At 42.8% G+C, this 21785-nt stretch overlaps 2 protein-coding genes across 2 annotated transcripts in view; both read left to right on the top strand.

Moving 5' to 3' along the window:
* Positions 1–1607: 1607 nt before the first annotated feature.
* rab3b (RAB3B, member RAS oncogene family) lies at positions 1608–10716 on the top strand. The gene is made up of 5 exons (XM_020609143.1): positions 1608–2081; positions 5264–5488; positions 7630–7748; positions 7830–7954; positions 9653–10716. Exons 2-5 carry the CDS (start codon positions 5264–5266, stop codon positions 9835–9837), a joined length of 654 nt encoding a protein of 217 aa, XP_020464799.1. The 5' UTR covers positions 1608–2081; the 3' UTR covers positions 9838–10716.
* Positions 10717–14709: 3993 nt separating this feature from the next.
* The window catches only part of nrd1b (nardilysin b (N-arginine dibasic convertase)), a 24186-nt gene continuing 17110 nt past the window's right edge, over positions 14710–21785 (top strand). The window contains exons 1-13 of the mRNA XM_020609142.1: positions 14710–14806; positions 15788–16012; positions 16261–16531; positions 16659–16740; positions 17036–17189; positions 17913–17986; positions 18178–18273; positions 18995–19117; positions 19790–19847; positions 20356–20429; positions 20847–20916; positions 21108–21185; positions 21260–21380. Coding sequence (XP_020464798.1) covers positions 15816–16012; positions 16261–16531; positions 16659–16740; positions 17036–17189; positions 17913–17986; positions 18178–18273; positions 18995–19117; positions 19790–19847; positions 20356–20429; positions 20847–20916; positions 21108–21185; positions 21260–21380 — 1398 coding nt within the window. The 5' untranslated portion in view covers positions 14710–14806; positions 15788–15815. The remainder of the gene's footprint in view (positions 14807–15787; positions 16013–16260; positions 16532–16658; positions 16741–17035; positions 17190–17912; positions 17987–18177; positions 18274–18994; positions 19118–19789; positions 19848–20355; positions 20430–20846; positions 20917–21107; positions 21186–21259; positions 21381–21785) is intronic.

Below are 21785 nucleotides of genomic sequence, written 5' to 3' on the forward strand. Positions count from 1 at the left end.
GTTTTATTTTAGCACAAGAAAAAGAAAGACAGTGTGAATCCCCGTCATCAAAGAAGCAAAGACAGGAAAGAACGGGACAGGCGACAGCACAGGGATAAACGATGGTTTGGCTTTTACCAGATGAAAATCTTTGATGAGGTACAAATGTTTCCAGAATGATGCCGAAGGTGCCTGTTTTCTGCTAGACAGGTAATTTAGCCTAAATGCAAGCATTTGTTCGACAGCTGTAGCCAGAACACTGTCAGTGCTGGGTAACTGTGGTGAAGTGAGCCACCGTAAGCACTTCTGCTTGGTTAAGTCAGCCACACTATGCTGCAAACTGCAGCCTCACCACTAGGTATCACTACATCTCACACACTGCGCCTTTAAATCTCAATGTGCCACAGTCTACGGTAATCTTAAACTGCGCCTTTAAATCCCAATGTGCCACAGTCTACGGTAATCTTATATACGACTGTAGTTTTTGCTTGTCCACATACTTTTGGCCATGTAGTGTATGAAAGCGGACTATGACAGTGTAGCACTATGACCAAATCCTTCTTTCTGTCATTTTCATCACAATCCATTGTCACAGATCACAAGAGCAAATTGAAACACAAACACAGTAAACATGTAACAAATAAAACAAAAGCCCTGAATCACTGGGTGGTCTCCTCCAGGATGACAGACATCCCTCCAGGAGTGGTCAGAGACTTGGAGAGTCGAGGTGGAGCTGTCCTGGTGGCACGTGGTGGCCCAGTACCTCACTGGGACTCTGCCTGTATGTTTTTGGCTAGTGTGTTCTGTGACAGGCCGGCCATCACTTTGGTCCAAATTGAAACATCTGACAGACATAGAGAGACATTAGAGAGCAGAGCCCTGTGATGTTAACCTGTGCAGCTGTGCTTTAATCGTTGTGTTCTTCTTTTATTTACTATTATAGACTGCTGTCTGTAAGCCACATTGCCTTGCAGGGGCATTAAAGCATCACTGCTCAGCAGTAAATGTTTCCCTAGAGGCCCCATAACAGGTTGATCCAGCCACAGCTCATAGATTCACACACTGAGCCCTGCCTCCCCAGGCCTTACTTTATACTCACATCATGTATATTTGTAATGTGTGGGATCTGCTGTAATTCTTTACTGCACACTGGCCTTTTAGCACAGCATCAGTATGCCGTACTACTGTAGACCCCACAGCACATATTGAATGAGCAATGTGATCTGAGCCTTTATGCTGAAACGCTACATTTTAGAAGGGACAAGAAAACGCTTGGTATTTTTAGCCGATAAATGACAGTTAATCGTGTATCGAGGCTGCCATCGGTTAATTTTGCGTCACTGCTGTGGGGTTTTCAGCAGTAATCTCACCAGCAGTAGGTGCAGCCGCTGTGGTGCCGCAACATTTCCCCGCTGTGGCCCTACAACCCTCAGAGGTCAGTGAGCTGAATGCGAAGCCACACCGCAGAAAACACACCAGTGTGTGTGTGTTTACTGCTGCGGCAACACAAACCAGAGGTTCTGTCTCCTTCTCCGGAAGACGTCTCCCTTATTTAATCTGAAGCAATTACACGCCTCAGTGCCTCAGTTATGAGTCATAGCAAGCAAACGCCTTGCCGCTTCTGTCACTGCGCGTCTGCGGATCTGCCGCGTGATAGGGCGGAGGATCCGCGTGCACTCATCCTGAAGAAAAAAATAAATAAAACGCTGTTCATTCACAGAGAAGCTGGTGGTGGCTATTTTTAGGAGGAGGAGGTGACAGGCAGCAGACGCCTTTGCAAATATTCCCATCGCCTCGCTCCCTCCTTGAACTAACGAAGGATGCCAGCGTAAAGCCGCGCATAAGGAAGCTGCGTGCGGCACCGCGGGAACGTTTTACAGGCGGTTTTACCTCGTTTGTGGAGAAAAATTTCCACCGTGCTCATCGCAAACGACGCCACCGGTGTTCCTGAGTTCCTGAACGTAGGATTAGATCGGAAACGTTAGTGCTGCTGCTGCGGATAAATTCGGGGTTTTATTACAGCTTCACTGTTTTGGAGCCGGGACACCGAGCGAGCTGTGAGGCGCAGAGCAGAGAGAGCGCATCAGATCCACCCAGCAGAGGTAAGACAGACAGAAAACACGGTGACAGCACCGTTTAGCACCGGTTTAATGAACACACACACACACACACACACACACACACCGGCCTGCTGATGTGCATCCAGAAACGTCGATCACACCTGAACCGGTGCCACAATGGAGCACATACACCCCAACACCCCGTAATCCTCCTGTGATCACCTCAAATTAAAGGTGTCTTTCAATATATATGTTAATACACCAAATAAGCTTCCGTATCATACATGTATAGGCGGCTACAGTGTGCCTATGGTGCTTAATATTGATTTAATACCGATCGATTTTCTGCTTCTCCGCCGTCAGTACTCTCGGACTGGTCGACCCCCTCCGATTTATAGGCGTTATATATAATCCTAAATGCCCCAATATTCGTCTGATATTCTATAATAAGCTCACGGGTGCAGCTTGTGTGTGGCTCTCTGTAACTGATCCTCTGTTGGCCTCATGGTTCGTTTCAATCTGCTATAGGATGTCTATAACATCTTTAGACTGGTGTATGTTAATGATGAAACCAAGTGAACCGAGGTTCCTTAATATATGGGGCTTTTTTCAGTTATCTCCATACTGTTACTCCAGAATACCTGTCAGTGTGTCTGTGGAGCTGTATGTTGAGTTTAAGATAGCACTGTAGCCAATCACCAGATGGACATAATGACTTATAGAAAGCTAATTGATGTTACAGGACGTATACTGTCATAGTGTTTGGCCTGGATTCAGTGTAGTTTCTATATTTGTAATGTTTTCTAACATATCTTACAGCTGCATACAGGATTTGTACTGTTGCTGGCTTGGAGTTTTGGCCTTATTGAGATTTTATGGTGCTTTTTACTAATGGTGAACGGGTTTTAAATAATATTATCATTTAAACCGAATACTGGGATAATGCGATTTCATTTTCCTGCAGATTTTTGTTGTCCAAATTAAAGATTTGGAACAAGCTTTAAATAATAGAGTCTGCGGCCATGCTAGCTGTGGGCTTAGACAAAGCATGCTGTGTTAGCATTCTGACATGATCGCCATGACATTGGTTTTAGTAGCCTGTTGTGTGTTAGCCTGCTGCTATTTGCTAATTAACGCTACTGTCAGGATGTCGTTAGCCTAGCTTGTGTTTGCGCAACAGTTCCCGCTGTTCCATAATCATCTACCAAATACACACTGTAAGGCGTTGTTGCCCTTTGTTCTCTGCTGTTTGTTGAATGACTTTTATTCCGTTTTTATTTTGCAGTATGATGATCTAAGAGAAAACTTAACATGTTTTTTTTTTTACTGAAATTTTTTCCTCAGTACCACCCACGCTAGCTGGTTAGCCTGCAGCTTCTACTGTATTCAGTGAAATTTTGCTGATCAGTTCTCCCTTGAAAAACAAATTAAAAACAATTCAAACTAGAACTTTGGAAGTTGTCACAATTTTTGCCAAAGGTTTGTTTTTTAAACACTTTTTCATCCCTGAAGACCTTTTTTTGTCCATGAAGCTGTTTGTAATTTGCTTTCCTGCTGCATTAGGCTGAAAAACTCTGACACATGAAACACTGACAGGGGTTAGCAACCAGCTTCCAGTTACCCAGCAGCCTCCCTCTCTTTAAGCTCTGTTTTTGGGCTCTATCTGGTCTTTAGCTGCTAAAGGCTTTGCTTTGTTCACCAGCTAGTCTCTCAGTGCTTCTGTCCGCTGTCTGGTGCTGGGCAGGCGGTGGACAGTCAGTTTATTGGAGGTCTTTTGATGCTAACTGCTGCTGCAGAGAACACAGAGAAGGGACCAGACAGGAAACATGTAAATCTCTGTCATAAAGAGGAAACTTCGACATTGCACACTGTCATACATGTCAGTGTTCATTTTCTAGCTGTTTCATTTCCATTGTCTATTCACACACAAACCCCGGAGTTTTAATCAACAAGCTGCTGCTTTGTCAGTACACTCCACTGTGACAGCTCTTCATTTTGAATGCTGTACAAAATCATAACATGGTTACGATGAGCGTGATGGGAACACAGGCTCTGCCTGTCTCATAGACAATAGATAACATGACATGTCATGAATAGAGAGCAGCGGCACAGTGACAGATCTGCAGCAGACATTATTCACCTTGAGCATTTTAAACCTACTGTACTGAATCAGTAGAACACATCTCAAACATCACTCCTGACATGCAGAAGAAAGTCCCTTATTTTCCACCAAATGGTCTTGAATGAGTCGCATTTTAACAGCACATTAAAATCCAGAGATTAGCAGTGTCAGTGCCTCGTTCCCTGCAGCTAGAATTATAATGTCAGATGATGTTTGTAGTCATTTTTCCTCCCCCAGTCCCTGACACAACAGATGAGTCTCCACTGCCACAGCCTTCCACGCTAGGTTGAACCCAGCAGGACGTTTAGCTCTGACTCATCTGCTGCTTACATTCATTCAGTCCTTACACACTAACCCATGAAACCTCTACCTGTCTGCAAGGTGCAACACAGAGGCAGCTCAGCAGGCAGAGTCTCTCTGTTTGTTTGTTTGCACTGGTCTTTGTTTAACACACTCTGGGTTTGTTGGCGCTTTGAGCTGAATCGTTTTTGGCAGTAGCTCACTGCTGCAGTCGGCTAAAAACTTTTAAAATGTCTCCAGGAAGAAAATGGAGCAGATCCCTGGAGGTTTTGGCTCATTAATCACAGCAAGAGGTTGGAAACTGTTGTCAAAGAAACATGTAAAAAGAAAAACTGTTACCTGCATTTGACATGGGAGTCGCTTACAGCACAGCCAGTTTGAGGGTTCAACATTTGGACCAACATAAACCAACATAGACCAAAGACCTGCAAAACTAACAACACTCAGCACTCTGGGTTTTGCATTAATTAGCATATTTTAGCATGTTAACATGCTAAATGGTGAACGTGGCTAAACATCTTCATGTTAGCACTGTCATTGTTAGCATGTTAGCATCTAGCTCAAAGCACAACTGTGTCTAATTAAAGCCTCCCAGTGCTGCTCTCATGGCTCCAGGCTTGTATTTGAGGGTTTACAAACATTTTGGCAACTCATGCTTCAGTTGTAAAACTGGAAATGTGGGGATCATAAAATGTAAAATTTAAAACATATCATTCTTGTCATCACTGAAGCCCACATTTTAATTAATCATAGTAACAATGCTGATGGTTGTTCTTTCTCTCCCATCAAACCAAACCCCCAGATGGCAAAGGCAGACCAGCGTTTCGGCCAGCGGGATGGCTCCGACCAGAACTTTGACTACATGTTCAAACTGCTAATCATCGGCAACAGCAGCGTTGGAAAAACATCCTTCCTGTTCCGCTATGCTGACGACTCCTTCAGCAACTCCTTCGTCAGCACCGTGGGCATCGACTTCAAGGTGAAGACAGTGTATCGCAACGACAAGAGGATCAAGCTCCAGATCTGGGTGAGGATGGGTGGATGTGTCACACTACACCTACCAGTAATAACACTTAATAAAAAACTCAATTTGTGTTCACTATGGAGAAAAGAGTTGGGTGTTTATTATGTAGGGGGCAGTGTGATAACTAGTGGTTTGTGGCTTCCTTTTATTTCTTCGTAATGATTTAAGGGAGGAGAGGAGATAGGAGGAGAGAGGAGGGGAGAGGGGAGGAGACCAGAGGAGAGGAGAGGAGAAGAGACACATTACAGTAATGTAATATACAGTAAAATAAAATGATAACATTTGGTAATTTAATACTCTGTAGTGTGTTGCACATATACTGTAACATAACAACATATGCTAGTATATTGTATTGTAACATACTAACACACAGTAACATGTCATAACATGGCACAGTGTAACACTACCCGTCAGTGTGATGCAGAGTAGCATGATGCTCTGCTCTCTCGACAACAAGCTGCAGACACAGACTTCTGGGCTACAGCTTGTCTCATCAGTGGTGATGTTGTTGCCATGGCAGCAGCTCTTCACACACACTCGCTCTCTTGCCGACACACTTACACATGTACACACACGTGTGCACACGCACTAACAGTGCTGTCTTCAGTGGCAATTAAAAAGACCTCTCGGGGTGAGGAGGCTGGTACCCGGTGGGGGGGTCAGTGCTATGAGTAGAGCTAATCAGAGCCGACCGATTCAGTTTGAGGCTCAGCCATGAATGAAAATAGACACAAAGCTCAGACACAAACAATGACACAAGTGTATATTTGTTAGACTGAGCAGCAGTTCTCACCTTTAGTCATGTTTGAAGATGCAGTAAAACATCTGTGAGAACATGTGCAGCATTTAGAAAAATACTGCAAACACAATCAAATGAAGAATGAATATATATGTATATATATGTGTGTGTGTGTGTGTGTGTGTGTGTGTGTCTTCTTCAGTTTGCCAGTGGCTGTCTTCCTATAAGATACTGGCATTTTGCTGAATATTATAGTATTTCACCAAGCTCTGGTCACTGGTAACCACCAGTGGGGACAGTTTAAAGTTACCACTTTGTAACTTTAAGAATCCATAGTTAGGACGAATTAATTCATTAATACAATGGAGATTTTTTGCTCAGATTTTTTTTTTCAGATTTTTGCTTTAATCATCAAATGTGTACATTTTCCATATTGTGATATGTTGTATGGCCACATGTATGTGCACAGCCCAGTTCACATACAGGCCTGCACAGAGGCCTGACCTCCTGCCTTTGGGATGAATTGGAGCACGAACTCTGAGCCAGACCTTATCACCACCATCAGGCTCACTAATGCTCTTGTGTCTGAATGGGAACAACTTCCTGCACATTTTTCTACCTGGTGGAAAAACTGAAGAGTGGAGGCTTTCAGAGCAGTGGTTAATGAATATGGGCTCGCAATCACACACTTGGCTTTCACATATGGGTGCTGTGTTCAGCTGTCCACATACATTTGGCCATGCTGCTGGAGTGTTGCCGTGGAAATCAAACCCATTTATTTCTGCTTTCAGCTGGATTAGCCACTGTCTGAGGCTTTGCTGATCACTCCCTATGATTAATGTGGCTCTGTCATAGTCTCTCTCTCACACACAAACACGTAATCATGCTCCACATCAAATCTCTGTTAATTAAATGCAAACATGCCCTGACTGTATCCATCAAGATAAAAGTAAGAGAAAGCCAGGGATTGTTGAATGAGTGCAGAGGAAGCAGAGCAGGAAAATGCTGAATGTAGGAGAATGACTGCATCCAGACCAGCTGTAGTGGCATGAGGGTGAAATGGTGGAGGATGGCGACTGAGGGATGTGGGAGTGGATGGGTGTGAAAGTCACGCTGAGGCTCGGCCAGTGTGTTGTGGTCGAGTGGCAATCTGCGGATCAATACACATAAGGCAGATCTGAGTCTTCAGAGGAGAGGAGGGTGAACTGAGTCAGGCTGTTTGGTGACTAAAGAGAGATGTTCATGCTGGACTGGATCAATGAGCCTCGTGTCCCCGACGTCTTTATTTATCCAGCTGTTAGGTGTGTGGTATCTTTTGCTGTGGGATTGTTTGCAGACCCTGGTTTTCATTTAACATCAGTTGAGTTTCTTCTTGACGCAAATATGTGACTGGTTGTGTTTCCAGGACACGGCAGGACAAGAGCGTTACCGCACCATCACCACGGCCTACTACCGTGGCGCCATGGGCTTCATCCTCATGTATGACATCACCAACGAGGAGTCCTTCAACGCCGTCCAAGACTGGTGTGTAGTTGGCCTGTAGCTTGTGTTTAACAGATGCAGGTGATGATTTATGTTGCCGCCTTCATGTGTGTGTGTTTCCAGGGCCACTCAGATTAAGACCTACTCATGGGATAACGCTCAGGTGATCATGGTGGGCAACAAGTGCGACATGGACGAGGAGAGGGTCGTACCTCCAGAGAAAGGAAAACACCTCGCCGACCAGTTAGGTGAGACACTGCTGCAAAATACTGTTTAACTCAGGTTTCAGATGGTAAATATTATGGAAAATACTCTTTAGCTCAGGTTTCACAGATGGAAACAAAGCTGTGCCATGGCTCCACAGGAGGGTTCATGTTACCTGAAGGAGCTCTTTAAAGCAGTGTTGCTGTAGAAAAGAAGCCAGTCAGAGGCGTGGACCAGCAGCTCTGCATGAATCCATTGCTAAATTCTCAGTAACTGCAGCCAGTTTCAAACTAGTGATTTAAAAACTGAGTTGCATAATAACTTCTTAAGAGATGCCTTAGCTAGTTGAGACTTTAGCAGTGTCTTTACAGCTGCTAGGAAACATAAGCGTTGACCAACGGGAGCAATGAACAACAGGAAATCACAAGTCTTCCAGAAACTTTAGTTTTAGAAGCACAAAAGATGCATCTATTACAAACATACAGTACTACACACAAGTTTTAGACACTAAAAGTAAAGTGAGGGTTCTTTCAAAAATGGAGATAATGGTTTTAGTGAAAGGCTCTGGTCCAGTATACGGCGGAGTATGTGGCCCGGGTCTGGCCCACATACTTCAGCAATGACCTCCAGTGCTGAGTGACAGCCAGAAACAGCCCAGATGTGGAAATAGCACCAGCCACGCTGTATATAGGCTGAACTGGGCTGAGGAACCGGGTATATATTCAGCCAGAAACAAAAAAATGCAGTCCAAATATTCTCCAGAATAATTTGTCATGAATAGTTTTCATCTATCAGTAAACTCCTACAAAGTGGAGCAGAGGAAAAACTAAACCAAATCAGTATTTGATGTGACCATGTTTGGCTTTAAAACAGCACCAGTCCTCCTACACAGTCTTTTATTTAAACAAAAAGTGTAGAAATACATCCTGCATTCAGAGCTTTACCAAATTCAAAGTACGAAAAACCTTTGCAGTGTCATGGAACCAAAATGTTTGTCCAGTATTTAGCTGTTAAACCAGTTCGGCTCCAGGAGAAAGTGACTTCACCCCAAGATGTGTGTACTGAGGGATACCTAAATACTGTAAGTGTTTTATCTGTTGCCCAGGACCAGTGAGATCTTTTAATTTTGAATGTACAATGCTGGTTTTACCCAGGAGCTGTTTATTCACTGATACTACACTTGAATAAATGAACACGCTGCAGGCTCCGCGGAATAAGAGTTTGTTCTGGCAATAAGTTTCGCACAGTTTGGGGAGAAATTACAGACAACGTCACCAGTTTATTTCATAATGAGACACAAGCAAGGTCATGTGATTAAACCTGGTTTATACCAAGAAATGGTGAGTGAACAGAGTACTGGCAGATACTGGAGTCAGTTTTCCACCCTGGACCTGTGTCACCCTGTGTTCAAACATCTGGATTGGGATCTTGCAGCTGAAGAAGTCTTGCCAGGCTTTAGGTATTTGTTAAGTGGGAAGAGGAGTCTGAACACAGCAAACACACCTTCAGATACAAAACTAAATGAAACCACACCCAGTGCACATCTTCAAGTCCAAAGTAAAGCTGTGAACACTGAGGCCACAGCTTTCCAAACCTTTTGACTCAGTAACTTCTGCCAAACAGCGGTTTAATCTAATCAATGAAATAAGAGAAAATGTTTCTATAACTAAAGCCCCAGTCTTCTTTATGACTACCGGAGCACTAACAAAGCTTCTTGTTTTACTTCCTGTTTCCTCCTGCAGGCTTCGAGTACTACGAGGCGAGCGCCAAGGAGAACATCAACGTGCGGCAGGTCTTCGAGCGCCTGGTGGACATCATCTGTGTGAAGATGTCAGAGCGCGTGGACGTCGATGTGCCGGTGGCTCCCGGCTCCAAGACCACCAGACTGACCGACAAGCCCGCTCAGCTACCTCAGAAGTGCTGCTGATCGTCCATCGCTGTCACACCTCTGCTGTCGCCCTGTCTCCCCCCCACACTCTCAAGAAAAAGAAAAAAAAAACAGATTAACTATTGTTACATTCCTCATCACACTCTCTCTGCTTCAGTCCATGTTTGTGAGCGGCCCTTAATCACTACGCCTACTGCTGTCTCTGCTAACTAGCATTTATATAGCCTGTGTCACTCCTTTCCTGCCCCCACGTATCTGAGGTTGGCCCTTACGTAGATGGAGCAGTAAAGGCAGCGCTGTACTCCAAACAAAACTGAATTTGGTGTGTTTGAAAAGGCTGCAGAACCACTGAATATATACGTAGCTGTGAAGAAATGCTAGTACTGCAACTGTAACCTGGTCTGATTCTTTAATGACATTCAGTTTTGTTTCAGGGGGGCATGAGATGTAGTCAGAGGAGGAAAGACTAAATCACAATAGAAATTGGCACAGGAAATGTTATATTTGTGTTCTTCAAACAAAATCGCATGCTGTACATATGGGTGCACAATTGAAGCCACAATACAGAGGAAGCCATCTTGCTTTTGTGACACATTTTGTAACCAGATTCTGCACAGTAGCGGCCCGAGGTGGAGCTGTGGTATCAGATGGCCAATCAAAGCTGTCATTCATCTGAAATACAGCCTTTTATATCATCAAATAACTTACTAAAAACAAACTTATAAAAATGAACATTCATACACAGAGCACCTAAAAATGTACTTGACATGTACTTCAATTTTTTAATTTGGCTCATGTCCCATCTGCAAAACCAGGAGGGGGTGGGGTTGATGACCATCTTTTTATACATTCCATGAAAAATAAAATACGTCTTGCTAGAAGCTTGGTGACACAGGGAATACCTGCAGGGATAGATGACAACACACTGCAGCTAATTAACCACTAATATGCTAGCCAGCAAAAAAAAAAAGCCACAGTGGTTCTTCAAACTTGCTAGTTTGCTAACTGCTAGTTGTCAGGCTAGTTAGTTCAGTTGCTAATGGGACAGTAAGTCAGTACATTTTATTTTAGAGACATATTTGTACCAACGGGTGTTGCAAGAAGGTTCCGAGTTTGAACATCGACCCCAGTCATGGCCTTTCTTTGTGGAGTGTGCATGTTTTCAGGGGTGGGTTTTCTTCTGGTACTTTGTACCACTGAAACCTGTGTCTTGTTTACTATAGAGCAGTTTATCATCCAGTAGAGGAGGGGAACATAATAATGTTTTTCTGAAAGCTCCAGTATTGGGGCTAAACTTGAGGCTAAAAATGATTAACATATCTCTAAAGTTCACTGTTAAACAGTGGTGGAAGAAGTACTCAGATCCTTTACTTGAGTAAAACTAGCAGTACAACAGTGTAAAACTACTAGATTCAAAATGTTACTTAAGTAAAAGTACAAAGGTATTAGCATCAAAACATACCTAAAGTACTAAAAATAAAAGTACTCATTATGCTGAATGGCACTTTTCACATTCCTGTATCATATTATTGTATTATAATGAATGATGCATTACTGTGTACATCACATATAATGCTGCAGCTGGTAAAGGAGGAGCTAGATATAACTGGCCTATATGCTTTTAATTTGAATTACTGTTGGGCAGCTTGTGAATTTTCAACCATAAATCAATGAGGTCTTATAATTATATTGTATTTTTTGTATTAGTCTGGTTCTGAAAAGTAACTAGTAACTAAAGTTATAAAATAAATGTAGTGTAGTAAAAAATACAATATTTGCCTCTAAAATGTAGTGAAGTCAAAGTGTGAAGTAACAGAAAATGAAAATACTCAAGTACAGTACTTGAGTAAAAGTACTTGGTTACTTTCCACCACTGTTGTTAAAGATAAACATTTAATAGACATAATGTTGTACTGAGGCACAGTATTTTAAGCTGTCACACATCCAGATGTGCAGTAGTCACTCGACCATTTTACACCTTTACCCTCCTGCACTGCAGACATTCAGTTTGTTTGAGCAAACACTTGGCTTTAAGTAGTAGGGCCACTATGTGAGTGTTTCTATTTTACTTTGTTAGTGTTTACTGAGACAGACAGCTGGGATCTCCAGTAATGAGTGAGTAGCACAGAAAGACAGACAGCTGCCATTTTAAGCTGTTCTATGACATGAACGCTCACAGACAAGAAAAAAAAGCCTTTAATAATATGACATTGAATTGCAGGTGGCTAACAGAACGTGTGACAATGTGCATCTCGCAGTTTTGCTTTGGTTATGTAGCAACACCTTTGTTTTTTGAACACACCAAGTTAATGTTTTGCTGGAGTGCATTGCCAGAGGAAGCAGGGTCCACAGGAAAGCACAGCACTGCCACTCCTCAAAGTGTAGCACAAACAGAAACCCACACCACCGCAGCTGCTCATGTCCACAAGTTTACAGGTGGCAGTGGTTCGCCGAGTCATCCGTCCAAACATCAGACAGCCTGCTTCTCAGATAGCTAGTAATAGTTGGATCCACACTAGTACAATATGCCTATATCCCATTAACTGTTACTGGCCTTACTTAGTGCTGTTATTGGCTTGAAAGACGCTTTAGGGCTACACCACCAACGCACAACTCCAAGGCAGGGCTGCAGCCGAAATCATCTTGAGTCAAGACCAAACAGGACCGGGTTGAGTCCACAAGCCAGTCCCACATCAGAGTCTAATGCTGGTCTGATGGGAGTGCCTGGTGATGTTTTCACAGGGTCTGCTTTGATTAGTAGTGCAAGTAGAAAATTAGTGTATAGTATGTTCTGGATGTTGCACTTTCCCTAACAAACTTTAATACAATGCCAGCTCCCCAAGCAGGGTTTGACCCAGCCGCTAACTGCTACTTAGATTAATATGGGTTCCAGCGCAAATGAACAACACAGATATCTACAGTGCATTCACCAAAGAAAAAATAAAGCAGGTGTTTTCTAGGACTTCTGCTTGTTCAGAACACAGTATCTCTTAATGATGAGAAAACATTTTCACATTTAAGAGTCATATCACATTCAGTGTTTTCTCTAAATCACACAGTCCTGGGATGCAAACTCATAAATATGAAATGTAGATCTCATAATTAGTTGAAAATCCCTTTTTCTTTGGTGAATCAATGTGATGCTCTTTCATATACGTCAAACAGGCTCTGAGCGGGTAGTTGTAACTTCTGAATGGTGTTCTCTTTTGTCCCAGATCTTCTGAGGCTCTGTCCTATGGAAGGCGGCCCTGTGTTAAACTCTAGTTTTAAGACTATTATAATTTTGGTTTATGTTGTCCTCACGTGGAGCATGTTCTTAAATAAAGTTGTGTATTATCAAATTACCACAAACTAAGACATAGTAAATATTGTCCCGCACAACAGGTATGGTTGCACTGGGTTTAATGGGAGCTTAAAGGTGGCGGCGTGCACACTGTCAAATCTTGACATTTATTTACAAAATTTGTTAAAATTTGTGTAAAATTTGTTTTGTTTTTACTTGATTTTGTTACTAACAAACTTCCATATAAGGATCTGAATAAATGAAACTGGACCCAAGAAAGAGAACAAAAAACTAATCAGGTCCAAGTCTCAGATCAGACCCCCTCCAGGCTGCCAGAGACTCAAGCCCAGACCGCCGAGCACTGCAGCCCTGCTTCATGGTGGCTTATAGCTTTTGCACTGGCTGACACAATCCAACGCCATACTGAGGGTGTTTTATACTCACACACATGAGCAGAGTACATGGTTCTCTTCTTCCCCTTTAGCAAGTGTAGTCATGTAACCGTCATGTTCGCAGTGTTTCCTACAAGAATGTGTGTGGATGTGTGTGTGAGATAGTAGAGCCAACATGTTCTATTGTTGCATATGGTTATCATGATATTTACTGTATTGAGTGTTCAGCTGTAAGGGGTTATGTGTTTGTGTACAGTATCTTTGACGGAAGTGTGATATTTTGATAATGTCATGTCAGCTGACATACAGTACATGTGTATATGAATGACATCAAGAAAAAGGGAAAAAAATCGTGCATTTATTATTAGATATTATGAAGATAGAAAACCAATATCCTGCCAAATTGTTATATAGCTACCAGAGCGCACGTTTCTGTGTGTGACTCCCCGCCATTTGTCTTACATGGATAAAAACATACAATAATATTGACATTGTCCTCATATGATTATTTTTTAAGTGAATTTGTAAATGATAGAATTAGAAATTATAATGGTGTTCAGTATGGATTTATTTTTATGCTGTGTATACCATGGACAAATTATATAGAAAGTTTATGTAAACTTGTTGTCTAACAGTTCACTCCTGTATGGGGGAGAAGCACAAAGTGATTGTACAAAATATTGTGAATGTTTGTATATTATAGATGCAATTTAGTATAATAAAAATCAATCTTTAACCAAAACATTAATCTGTTTTCCCCTGTGGGACTATTTTTCAAGTAAATGTAGTATCCTATTTTTCTTACCATCACTTGCATGACTACCAGTGCTTTTTAAAAACTTAATTAACAAAGTATTGATTACAGTACACAAAAGGTACAGCTATAACATTACATAAATATGATGCCTCTACACTCTATAACACAACAATAAAACAGAAACAAAAAAGGATTACAGCACAAGCACATAGCCAACATTTGATTGAACAGAAAAGATAATTTGAGCTCAATAAAATAAATAAATACATATGACAAAATAAAGAGTATTTAAAACATATTAAATGTTTATAGTTCTGTGTATCAATACTGTAAGACAGATCTTTTGTGGCTGTTCATGTGGCTAAGAAAGGCAGTAAATAAGGCCAACATTTACATACAGATATGTTGTTTTCGAAACTAACCTTTACCTCATCGTCACAGATTTGGCCAATCAGGAGGCCCGTTTGTCTGTGATTGATGTGCTCTCAGCGAATCACAGGCGTTTTTTGAGAAACATGCTAGTTAGCTGCACCGAAACGCTAAACTTCCATTAGCGCAAGGCTAACAGAACCAAAGGTGAGTGTGTTTTATAAACAAAATGTAACAAATTGAACTGCTGTTTCATGTTTTAGAACTAACATTTATTTGGCCAGATAGAGAGCAAATAAAAGGACTCGCATTTTAGCCAGTGGTGCTGAACACCAACTGATTTACAGTTCGTTTTTGTGTCATTTTGAACAACGGGATTAGTGGAAGCTAGTGTAACGCCAATGTTGCAACTAACCTAAAGAAGCCGGTGTTGTGTCGAAATCTGTTCCCCTACCAAAATGTGTTTCCCCTAACCCGAACCCGAGCTATAAGCGTAACCACAACCACAGAGGGGGCACATTTCTAACAGGGGGAAACATCTCAATAGGGGAGCAAATTTTGACACAAGACCGAGCGATTGCTAAGTTAACCAACATAGCAGTCGGTTAAACGGTCTAACGTAATTACCATCTGTCTTTAAAGTTACGCCAAGTATCGTTATCTGTGAATATTAGGAGTTAGCGCTAGCAGTTACCCTGCTAACGTCTTAGCGTTTCCTGACAGCTGAGCTACAGTAACTGTTAAACTCACTGAAAATTAACCGAGGTTCTGCTCATATCGTTAGGGTTAGTATCTCTGATCCGAGATCAGACTGCCACCAAATTATTGATATTTTCATTTTACCCATTTTAACGGCAAAATCATACATGATAACATACGACCTGAGATACGACTAAACCAGTAGTGGATTCACTGGTGTCTGTATTTTTGACCTTTCTGTTAAGGGGGTCAAAATATTAGAAACACCTCTGAATTTAATACACTCTAGTATGACACCACCTTTGACAACGTACGCGGTAATCGTCATATTACTGAATTTAAATGTTTGACAGTTTCACCAAAAGACTGAACAATTATGAGCGTCATAAAGACGGACCTTATGGCTGTGGTGTGGGATTGCATTCAGTTACACAGATGTACCTAAAAAAATAGCTGTAAGTGTATATGTTAACGTCTGTGTTTCTTCAGCGCTGTCACTCCAGAGGTCTCTGTCAAAATGCCTCAGACCAACAAGTCAGTGAGCGGTGGCTCTGTGCCAGGACAGGTATCAGCTCCAGACCAGGGTGAGCCTCCGCCAGCGTCAGCGAATTTTAAGGTCCAGGTGGCTGCTGAAGATGGAGATGGAGGAGGTACTGCAGAAGAAAAGGGAGACACTGAGATCATCAAATCACCCAGTGACCCAAAGAAATACAGGTGGGAGACAAACTGTCCAAAATCACAAAGCATTCATTTTACTATCTAGGAAAGAGATAACAAATACTGACATGAAAGAATCTGGAACCAGAGAATGTTTGGTGTTCTGTGTGATAACTTAGTTTATCAAAATAGGTGCTGATAATTTTACTAATCGATTAACAAGTGTTTTCGCTCTACTGAACGGTACTCTTTCCTCTCTGAGATAAAGAGAGAGTATCGATGCTGGTCCTCTCCTCTCTCTGCAGGTACATCGAGCTGACTAACGGGCTCCGAGCGCTTCTCATCTCTGACTTCAGCGGGACAGATGGGAAGGGAGTCAGTGAAAATGGAGAGGACAGTCCGGAGACAGATGGTGAGGAGGAGGAAGAGGAGGAAGAATGTGACGAACAGCGGGATTCTGGAGAGGGGTCGGAGGAGGACGAGGAGGAGGATGAAGAGCAGGAGCAGGACAGCGACTTTGAGGAGCTGGACGAGGAGAACACAGGGAGGAAGAAGAGAGGCAGCTCTGAGAAGCAGGTGAGTGGAGTAAAGGCTCATTTATCTAAAGTAACGTTTTTTTTAAGTGTTAGAAGTCCAGTGATATCACATCTCTTATTCTTATATTCTCAAGTTTAAGTGTGTGTGTGTGTGTGTGTGTGTTCAGGCGGCAGCTGCTCTGTGCATCAGTGTGGGGAGCTTCAGTGACCCGGACGACCTCCCCGGCCTCGCACACTTCCTGGAACATAGTGAGTAGAGTCTGAGAGGAAGCTAAATGTCTTCATATAATTCGTACTGTTTGCAGCTGCCTGAGGGCGGTGAGTGTTTCTGTAGCCTAGTGAGACGTCTCCTGTCAGTTTCAGGAGTCACATTCTCATGTTAAACTTTCATTCAGATCAGATCAATAATTTACGCTGATCAGCTCAGCAACCTCTTAGCTCCTTCATGTCCTCACTAGAACAAACATGCTTTTAATGCCCTTTTTCCATTTTCTCCTCTTCCCATTTCATTTTCATCTTTTATTTCCTCCTCCTTGATGTTCAGTGGTGTTTATGGGCAGTGAGAAATACCCAGCAGAGAACGGCTTTGATGCCTTCCTGAAGAAGCATGGCGGAAGCGACAACGCCTCCACCGACTGTGAAAGAACCATCTTCCAGTTTGACGTGCAGAGGAAGTTTTTCAGAGAGGCGCTCGACAGGTGAGGCAGATGCCACATCCACAAACTTTTTTCCTTCTCCCATTTCTTTGTTTCTGTGGAAGTTCAGATTGAATTCTTAGATGTTTTACAACTCAGACAAACACCAGAATATTGCTGAAACTGTGGCAGAGCTCGCATAGGTCCAGAGTGTGTCTGATAGCAAAGCGCAGGCCGGTGAGCAGGGATTTCCTGTCAGAACATGAGTCCTTGGGCGTCCCTGTCGTGGAGGCCAGATTGTGAGATTGTTGACAGCAGCTCTTTGTGGCCATCTGGCTTTGTGATGGGAGGTCAGCCGGTTCATTACAGACACTCAGCAGCTCTCCAACAGACCAGCTGATGTCCTCTCAGCAGCCATGTTGTTGCTGCTTTTAGCCTGGCACTCAGTGGACTGGAAACATGAACATATGTGAGTGTTGAGGTTGTTTCTGCAGGCAAATTTTTCTGGTTGTGTCCATGACATTAGCTGGTGAGCAAACGTCAAATGATTGTTTGTGATGTTTCAGAATTGTCCCCACAGTCCCCATCAGACTCGACTTGGACTTGTGAATATGAGCACTAAGGCACTGAACATTTCTGTAGGAGGAAGCTTTTGGTGTTTACTCGTCCTTAAACACAACACAGTGTGCGTCTGCCATCTACAAATGATAAAAGATACAGAAAGATAAAACACACAGAAGTAAAAGTTAATAAGCAGACACGCCGCTGTACCTGTGTGTTTTTCAGGTGGGCTCAGTTCTTCATTTGTCCTCTGATGATCGAGGACGCCATCGACCGAGAGGTGGAGGCTGTGGACAGCGGTGAGGCCTCAATGAGACAAACCGCTCACCACCAGTGCTCCTTTAGTTAGCTTTAAACACTGTTGTCACACATTTATATTTATGGTATGCCCTGACTACCAGGATTTTCAGCTGCAGTCACGTTATTGTTGTTTGTCACTGTCTCTTTTGTTCCTGGTGGCTCTTTTCTCATGTCCGCTCTGTATGCTCAGAGTACCAGCTGGCGAGGCCATTGGACTCGCATCGTAAGGAGATGCTGTTTGGGAGCCTGGCTAAACCTGGGCACCCTATGAGCAAGTTCTGCTGGGGTAAGACCAACAGACGCACACACACTGAGACTTTTGTACCGGATACTGGACACTTGTTTATTTTGCCCCTTCATGAATTTTTTTAATAACTGCTCTGCTGTTTTTAGCAGCCTCACTGAAGATATGAGCCCCTCGGTTGTATTTACCTCATTTTATTTTATTTGGCTGAATTGGCTGAAGTGCAGTTGGTGTGTTTAAAAAGGAGGTCAGAGAATTGAAACTGTTAATTTCTCTATAAATCCAACAGCTGTTAAAGTTATGGTGAAGAAAAGAAAAGTTAGTGTTAGAGAAGTACGTAGTCGGATATATTAGTTAAAACATTGCCCGGTTTCAGTCTCACCAGGTCTTTGTCAGGGCTGAATAGTAAGAAACAGATTGTTTACACCTGGTGTTGTTTATAGCCAAAAGACAGGAAGTGACAGATTTAAAACCATGACGCACTACATATTGTAATGACATCAGAGCATTAATATCATAGAAAGAAAAGAGAAATCATAACATTACGAGTCATATTCATGTGTTCCCATCAGTACAAATAAGCGTCATTTATAGAAAGGGCTTTTTATCTACAGTATTTCCCCACCTGTCATTTTCCATCTTATACCAGTAATGACATTGGTCTAAATGGTTTGTAAATGTTTTAGAAAATCAAATTTTAAGGATTTTGCAGACACAGTGGCTTATCTGTGGCATTTCACAGATGTTTTGATGTTTCCGCCAGGTAACGCTCAGACATTAAAACACGAGCCCAGAGAGAAACAGATCAACACGTACCGGCGACTCAGAGACTTCTGGAGGAGATATTACTCTGCTCATTACATGACGCTTGCCGTTCAGTCCAAAGGTACCAACACAAACACAACCAGAGTGAATCACATTCTCAGAGAATTTTTTAAGATGTCTGCTTCATGTTTATGCTGTTTGGGGAAGTTGAGGTGCAGAAGACGCCGTTAATGTAACACTGAAACATGTCCATACCAGTCCTTGTTTCATGAGGCTTGGAAAATATTGGACACATTGCTTTTTCCTTAAAGGATAAGTCAGGGATTGTGTATTTGTGTGATTCTGTACCAACTGATTCTGCCGCAAGGAGCTGGTGGAGCAGCGAGACCAGTTCAGAGACCAGTGACTCTGTATTCCTTCAGACACTGTGAACACCGATGACTGTTCTTAGCCTTTGGAGCTGTTTATTGGAAAAAGATGGCCCTTGTGAATTTATGACATTTTATAAAAAGAACGATAAACTAAATAATCACAAAAATAATCTGCATATGAATAGATATTGAAAATAATCTGTAGTCCGAGGCGCAGGTGCATACTAATGTGCTACCGGTCTTAATGCTAATGTTAGCATGTTAAAATCAACTTCAAACACAGTCAGCCCAGCATGCTAGCCTACCAGTGAGGAAGGAGTGTGTGTGTGTGTGTGTGTGTGTGTGTGTGTGTGTGTGTGTGTGTGTGTGTGTGTGTGAGTGAGGAGACGATCCAGGCAGCTGACAGTGTGTTTGTTGTGCAGAGACGCTGGACACTCTGGAACAGTGGGTGAGGGAGATCTTCATCAATGTTCCCAACAAGTAAGACCTCACCCATGTTTGTATAGCTGTTCCTATGAGGACACTCACTGAGATAACGCATTCCCCAGCCCCTAACACCTAACCTTGACCGTCACAGTTAAATGCCTAACCTAAATGTAATTCTAACCTTAACCCTAAAACCAAGTCATGACCCCCAAACAGCCCTTTGAAGGGTCTGACAAAGTGAGGAACAGCCAAAATGTCCTCATTCCCAAATTCAAACGGGTCCTCACACTGCTGGCCGTACATGTACACACACACAGTGTGATTATGGGCTTGCATACAGTAAACCCGATCCAGTTTACACAGTCACACATTACTAAAATGGTGCTGCTGGTGTTAGTGATATGATGGTAGTATCAGTATATATTGCATAATTGTGTTTTGTGGAAATGCTGCAATATTGCACCAAAACAGTAAGTAATGACAACAGTGTTGCAGAAGAATAAGTCAGGCAGGAAAATGACAACAGGTTTGTGCTGTAACATGTTTTTTGTGTTTGTTTCAGTGGTGAAGCTCGGCCTGACTTCTCTGACCTCCAGCAGCCGTTTGACACACCGGCCTTCAACAAACTCTACAGAGGTCAGACACTGTCACGGTGGCTTTGAGCTTAAGAAAACATAATAATAATCAAAACACGAGCAACATAACAAGATGTAGACACCGGTCTGACAACACACAGCTGCAAACGGAGGAACAGAACAAAATACAGAATTCTGATTCCTGCACCAGTAACAGACGGTCGGCCTCAGCAGCTTCACAAGTCGCCGTGCCAGCAACAGGCATGTGCCAGCAACAGGCGTGTCCCAGCGGTGTCCATCACTTTTAATGTCCTCGGGAAACGTTACTGCTGTCTGCAGCATTTTTTTTCTAAATGCTGTGCCGGTGTTGTCAGTTCGTTTGTGCACTCTTAAGTTGTGTGCACGGTGTGTGTTTGGGTCACAATGAAGAAACATGTAAGGGATGTGTGTATCAAGATTAGTGGTGTTTGTGTTGCAGTGGTTCCTGTGAGGAAGGTTCACGCTCTGACCATCAGCTGGGCCGTCCCCCCTCAGGGAAAACACTACAGGTGAGTCCCAGTCACTGTGGTTCGATCTGTCTGGATAAATGGAAACACGATGGTAGCTTCAGCACTGAGTGAGAGCAAAGATCATGTTGCAGAAACAGCAAAGTCCAAACACACACCACAGTCAGGTGAAATGGGATTTTGTTCACTGGTTCCTGTGAATTCACTGAGTGAGTGTTGGTGTTCTCTGTCAGAGTGAAGCCTCTTCACTACATCTCCTGGCTGATTGGACACGAAGGGACCGGCAGCATCCTCTCTCTGCTCAGGAAGAAGTAAGCCCGAGAAGCTGCAAACTGCTGGGGAGTAAGTGCAGGGTGTTGCTGTAGCCTAAAGTGTGTGTTTTCAGGTGCTGGGCTCTGGCTCTGTTTGGGGGAAACAGTGAGACGGGTTTCGACCAGAACAGCACCTACTCAATCTTCTCCATCTCCATCACGCTTACCGACCAGGGCTACGAGAACTTCTACCAGGTCAATACACACACACACACACACACACAGGGGAGACCACGTTTTAAGTTAAAAAAAAAAAAAGATATGTATACAGTGAGGAACAGAAGTATTTGAACACCCTGTGATTTTGCAAGTGTTCCCACTTAGAAATCATGGAGGGGTCTGAAATTCACATTGTAGGTGCATTCCCACTCTGAGAGACAGAATTAAAAAAAAAAATTTCAGGAAATCACATTGTATGATTTTTAAAGAATTTATTTGTCTTGCACTGCTGAACATAAGTATTTGAACACCTGAGAAAATCAGTGTTAATATTTGGTACAGAAACCTTTGTTTCCAATTACAGAGGTCAAACGTTTCCTGTAGTTCTTGACCAGGTTTGCACACACTGCAACAGGGATTTTGGCCCACTCCTCCACACAG

The sequence above is a fragment of the Monopterus albus genome, unplaced genomic scaffold, assembly GCF_001952655.1.
Source record: "Monopterus albus unplaced genomic scaffold, M_albus_1.0 scaffold98.1, whole genome shotgun sequence".
In the NCBI taxonomy this organism is placed as follows: Eukaryota; Metazoa; Chordata; class Actinopteri; order Synbranchiformes; family Synbranchidae; genus Monopterus; species Monopterus albus.

What these genes read in the sequence shown, in the direction of transcription:
- rab3b (XM_020609143.1), top strand. Translation starts at nt 5,264, where the DNA reads ATGGCAAAGGCAGACCAGCGTTTCGGCCAGCGGGATGGCTCCGACCAG. An exon ending in TTCAACGCCGTCCAAGACTG is followed by an intron (nt 7,749 to 7,829) that starts GTGTGTAGTTGG and finishes GTGTGTTTCCAG; the next exon opens with GGCCACTCAGATTAAGACCT. An exon ending in ACACCTCGCCGACCAGTTAG is followed by an intron (nt 7,955 to 9,652) that starts GTGAGACACTGC and finishes TTCCTCCTGCAG; the next exon opens with GCTTCGAGTACTACGAGGCG.